Source organism: Phalaenopsis equestris, unplaced genomic scaffold, assembly GCF_001263595.1.
Source record: "Phalaenopsis equestris unplaced genomic scaffold, ASM126359v1 Scaffold000226, whole genome shotgun sequence".
NCBI classification, from domain to species: domain Eukaryota; kingdom Viridiplantae; phylum Streptophyta; class Magnoliopsida; order Asparagales; family Orchidaceae; genus Phalaenopsis; species Phalaenopsis equestris.
Window position 1 is genome coordinate 1,657,640 of NW_018164668.1, and position 5,389 is coordinate 1,663,028.

At 35.4% G+C, this 5,389-nt stretch overlaps 1 protein-coding gene across 2 annotated transcripts in view; it reads left to right on the forward strand.

Annotated features, from left to right (window-relative positions):
- Positions 1-3,690, forward strand: part of LOC110023716 (histidinol-phosphate aminotransferase, chloroplastic-like) — a 20,482-nt gene extending 16,792 nt beyond the window's left edge. For both annotated transcript variants that reach the window (XM_020723260.1, XM_020723259.1), the window contains one exon: positions 3,382-3,690. In XM_020723260.1, the coding sequence (XP_020578919.1) occupies positions 3,382-3,513 (132 nt within the window). In that variant the 3' untranslated portion in view covers positions 3,514-3,690. The remainder of the gene's footprint in view (positions 1-3,381) is intronic.
- The last annotated feature ends 1,699 nt before the right edge of the window (positions 3,691-5,389 follow it).

Genomic DNA, 5,389 nt, shown 5'->3' on the forward strand with positions numbered 1-5,389 from the left:
AGTCTTTTGACACCCCTAATCACGTAGTCATAAAATGTTAAAGATTGGGGCAAGATTTAAAAATTATTTTAATCTAATTTGATAATTTTTATTCTATTTTCTTCATTAATACTTTTAATTGATTATAAATCTTAATAGTCTTGTAGTCAATTAATTTTTTTAAAAATACAAATCATCAATATATATATAATTGATTAGTAGTATTTTGAGCCAAAAAGAACTGAACACGAACGAACAAATATTGGTTCGTATTGTTCGCGTTCAGCTTGTTAAGTTAGCGAACGAGCAGAACACGAGCTTCTTATCGAGTCGAACATGAGCTGTTCGCGAACAACGAGCCATTTTGACAACCCTACGTGGAGGTGATCGGCCCGGTAACACAAGGAAATATTTCTCTCGTGTTATTCAGGTGTTATTATGTGTTATTCATATAATTGATTAGTAGTATTTCGAGCCAAAACGAGCCGAACACGAACGGCCGCTTTTGAAGGTGGGGTTACTGCCCGTGCTCCCCCTTTCTTTCCTTTTCTCATCTTTCCTTGCTAACACTTGCCTATTCTAAATTTCTATTATTTTTATTAGCCTTTACCAATTTTGAATTCTTCTTATTATAAACATTGCCTAAATTATAACTTATTATTATTATTCTCTTCCTTATTTTGAGATATTGCCTAAAATAAATCGTAAGCCTCGTTAAAAATAAGAGGTGGTATGCTTGGAGTTTCTATGTTTTTGAATTTAAGAGATTTCTGAATTCAGGTTACTGTTGTCGGCATTCTTCCCTTCAAGGGTTATCCAAAGGCGAAGATGTGCTCCGGCTGTCCTTCGTCCTAGGTTGTGACCGTCTCCAAGGGTCCGAATAAAGTTCCAGCTGTAGCTCAACCCCGACAAGGCATTTTTCTTAACGTACTTTCGTTTCCCTACTATCATTTCAGAATCCAGCCACCACAACTCCCTTCCACTACTGCCAGCCACCTTCTAGCTCCTCCCTACCCCATCGCCAACCCTCTCAGCAGCCCGCCAGCTTTGTTGTCTCCTCCGGTTCCTTTCCAGCAGGCTGTTGGTCATTTCCAACACCTTCAGGTCACCTGTCTGACTCCTCTCAGCATCCAACATCCTTCCCTCCCGGCCTTTTTCTCGTGGCCGCCAACGTTGTTGTTCCATCCTCACCCTATCGTACCCATCATAGAGGGTTGTTTATGTTTTATGTTATTGTCTTTTCCTTAATTTCAGCAATCCTCGTTGTCGATTATTATTAATCTGTGCTATGGTTTTTTCTGTTGAAGAGTCTTCATTGTAATCTTGTGGTGTCCCATAATAATAGTTGCAATTTTGAGTTGTGGTTTGGGTTTTCCTCTGGTATCAGAGCCACTTAAGAAAGCTAGTTGCCCCTCATTTCATTCTCTCCTCAAGTCACAAGTGTTGTTTAATTGGGTCTTTGTTTTCCTTTTCTTAGCTGACACACAACCATTTTTTCACATCAAACCAATTTTGTTTATGTGGGCATTGTATGAATGGGAAGAAGAAAAATAATTTAACGTGATATGAGAATAGGTTCCATAGTTTCTAGAATCACAAGAAACTTATGTATGTGGATGGAGACCATGCTTCGGGATTGAGATTGAAGTTAAGGAGGAAGAGTATGGGCCCCATTCTAGTGGGACGAGAGCAACAGGATACAGTGGCTATCATCGTGGGTCTTACGGCTCAAATAATCAAGGCAATGTGTCAAAATTATGATCACAAAATTCACAAGCCTACCTTCATAGCATCTATTATCACTTGATAAGACTGCGGATAATGACACATATGGGATCTTTGTCTACACAAAGAATTCCAATCAATGATGCTTTTATCAAGTATAAGTTTTTTAGGACATTTACAAACATACCACACAATTCTTTATGTATTTACATGTCCAACACCTAATCATTCATATTTACATGCATATCACTCAAATCTTTCACATCACATCAAAAATATCACCACCATCTTTTTAAAATTAAAATACACATTTTTATGCATAGGTTTACGCAACAAAATGCTGTGTGTAAATATGCAATTTTAGGTGTGAGACATATAAATACATGAGAATTGTGTGCTACGTATGTAAATTTCCCAAGTTAGTTTATCATTGCCCTATTTCTCTAGGATGTGGAGGTAGAGAATACCACCGTAGCTAATGAAGTTTATGAGGTTTTGACACTATCTTGAGCTTTTAGATTCTTGCTTTGAGAATCACCATGTCATTGAAAATGTTATGATCTGAGAGTGTGTCCTCGTTCACAAAAACAACATGTGATGGAGAACTCGAGTGTCATTGTTGTTTGGACTAGTTGAAGGCTTGATGGACGAGTTGCTTTAATTTTGTCTAATACCTAGGACTACAGACGATCGCCTTGCTAGTTATATCATTAATGTGAGAGCTTCTCGTGGAATCGCGAGATCAGAAATCCCACCATTCAGGTCATGGAATCAATCCCAAATGTAGGATGGCGAACCAGGACTGAATCCCATCCCGGTAGAGGTGTTCCAGTAGATTTCCACAATCCTGCACATAAGGCAAGCAGGGCTTTCCCACTATTTCACTGTCACTTTTTATTTATTTTTTAATTAGTATTAGGATTATTTTGAGAGAAGGCTATTATAGCTTATTATTTTCTTGTTTTGCATGACTTTGGCCTTTAAGCTTTGTTTTGTATAATTTTGATATTTTAATCTCTGATTTTTGCCCTAAGAAATATTATATACTATTTCTTTTGTGAGTGGTATGTTTGTAACTTGTTGAAGAACAAGTGGCGAAACATTCTCATCGCCTTGTTTTCCAGTCGGATGCCGTCAAACAACCCCTATTTCCTTTCGAACGCCATCGATCTCCCATATTATCGTCCCCTTGTTATTTTGCAACCACCTACCCACTATATCCGTTTCCTAAACATCTTCTAAAAGCCCTAAAACAGTGTAAATTGCTCTAGGGATTCTACTGAATTAACTATATTATTGTATGGATCTTTTGAAGTTTTAGCAACGGTGACTCGTCCCAGATCTTCATCGTAAAAGGCTTTCGAGCAACAAAAACTTGGTAATATTTTTTACCGATAATTACATACGTAGCACTCGAGATACTGCTATTTACAAACCTAGCACCCAGGTGATTTCTTAAACTATTATTAAACCAATGCATTTGCATGTTCTGCGATCAAACTAACAAGGGTTCGACAAAAAATGTAAAATATGGGTTGGGTTCTTTATCTTGAACATTGATATTTGTGTGAGAATTTGAAAAATGTTGAAGGTGCCTGTTATTTAGAAGCAACCAAATAAACTCCAAAACTCATTAATTTGCATATTTGTCCATATGTTAAACTTTCCATTTCACAGGAAGATCTTGCAAATATGGCAGTGATGATAAGGCACTACAATAACAAAGAACTGAGAGGCTATGTTCGGATCTCTGTTGGAATGCCTGAGCACACAGATTCACTGATGAAATGCCTCAAACTCCTTGAATAAATCCATGCCTTCACACTTGACAAGTATGCAAAATTTTCATGGATTTTGTAATTTTTATTTGCAGATTTGCACTTTTCTTTTCCTTTTTTTTATTTTAATGAATGTTTTAGGTTGACCTGAATTGAAGTTTTTGTAGGTATTTATAAGTTCATGCTAAGCTTATGTTATTTTCCCTTCTTTTACAGCATTAAACTATTCCTGGAGGTTAATTTGCAACTTAAAAGGAAATCAATATTTGGTAGAGGCCCAAAAATCGATTTCTCATGTATTTTTTGGCCCCATGATGAGAGCTTGCACCATGTGCTTAAAATTTCAGAGCTCTCGTGCCACGGTCAGATCGAACTCTTGACCTAAAGGGACTTACAGTGACCCCGCCACTAACAGACCAAGGCTTGTGTGCGCGCACACACACCCACACACATATATATATATATATATATATATATATATTTGTGTGTCGCGTACTCCTGTCTGTTGGTTGGCAAACACGGAATAAGACCCCTCAGATCGGGGGTTCAAATCTTCTCTAGGACAGTTGGCTTTAAGGAGGGGGTAATCGAATTGTTAGGTACATTAGGGGTGGTTGGAGGCTCGTATAATAAACTCTGGTCATTACTTTAACTATATATATATTTGATTTAGGGCTCATTTTTTTGAAAAAAGAAGACTCGTATACTGCTGAGTACGAAAATCTTTGTTTTGTTTTAAAATAAATATAATACATACCACTTTAATGTTTACATATATATACCATTTTTATCCATTCATAAAAATGTATATTTCATTTTTTTAAAAGTTTAGGGTAGTTATATTTTTAATGTGATATGAATTTTTTAGTTTTTAGATATCTAAATAAATAGAAATTGGGTGGGGTTTAGGTGTTGCACATATTTTACAGTAAAATCAATAATTTTGATACCTATCATAATTAGAATTTGATTAGCTTTTCTTTGTTAAAAAAATTCCAGATTTGAAATTAGAGAGTCAAATTATTCTCAACATTTTAATTTTTTTTTTTTTTTTTTTTACAATAAGCATTTTTTTAAACAATCTCGTTGGAAATTTTATTTCATAAAAAAAAATAATTACAAAGAGGTGGCTAATAGTTCTACTAAACACCCCCAAACATACGAAAAAATATTATATCAGTACTACGCACGTAGAATTAACGTGCGTTGCCAATGAAATCACGCCATGACACCTCGGGCGACAGAGAAAAAAAAACGGCACAGTAACACGGGGAATATTCCCCCCTGTATTATTCATGTGTTATTACGTGTTATTTATGTGTTATTGTGTGTTATTCATGTGTTATTAATGTGTTATTGTGTTATTATAACACCAAGAATATTTTCATGACACAATAGCACATGATAAACATACAATAACACCTGAATAACACGGGGAATATTCTCGATAGAGAAAAAAGCGGCGCAGTAACACGGGGTGTCGTGGCGTGATTTCATTTACTACACACGTTACTCTACGTGCTTAGTACTGATGTAATATTTTTTTCAAACATACAACTCAGGAGAAAAACGAAAATTTAAGAACCTTTAACTACGATTACAACTCCAAGCAACAAGACGTATATGTGAGAATATAAGGGATGTTCAGAACGTCAGTTTTAATCAATCGATTCAACTCCAGAGGAATAATAATAGAAAAGTTAAACTTCTGAGAGTCTAATACTCTTTTAGCCGCCCAATTTGCACATTGCATGGATGTTATTTTATTTTATTGAAATAGAAACATATAATAATTTATAATATTTTGACAATAATTTCAGGAAAGCTCAATCATTCAAGGAGCAGCATGTTTCAATAATCAATGGAATAGTTAGCTATAATTCTTAAAACACCTATATATATATATA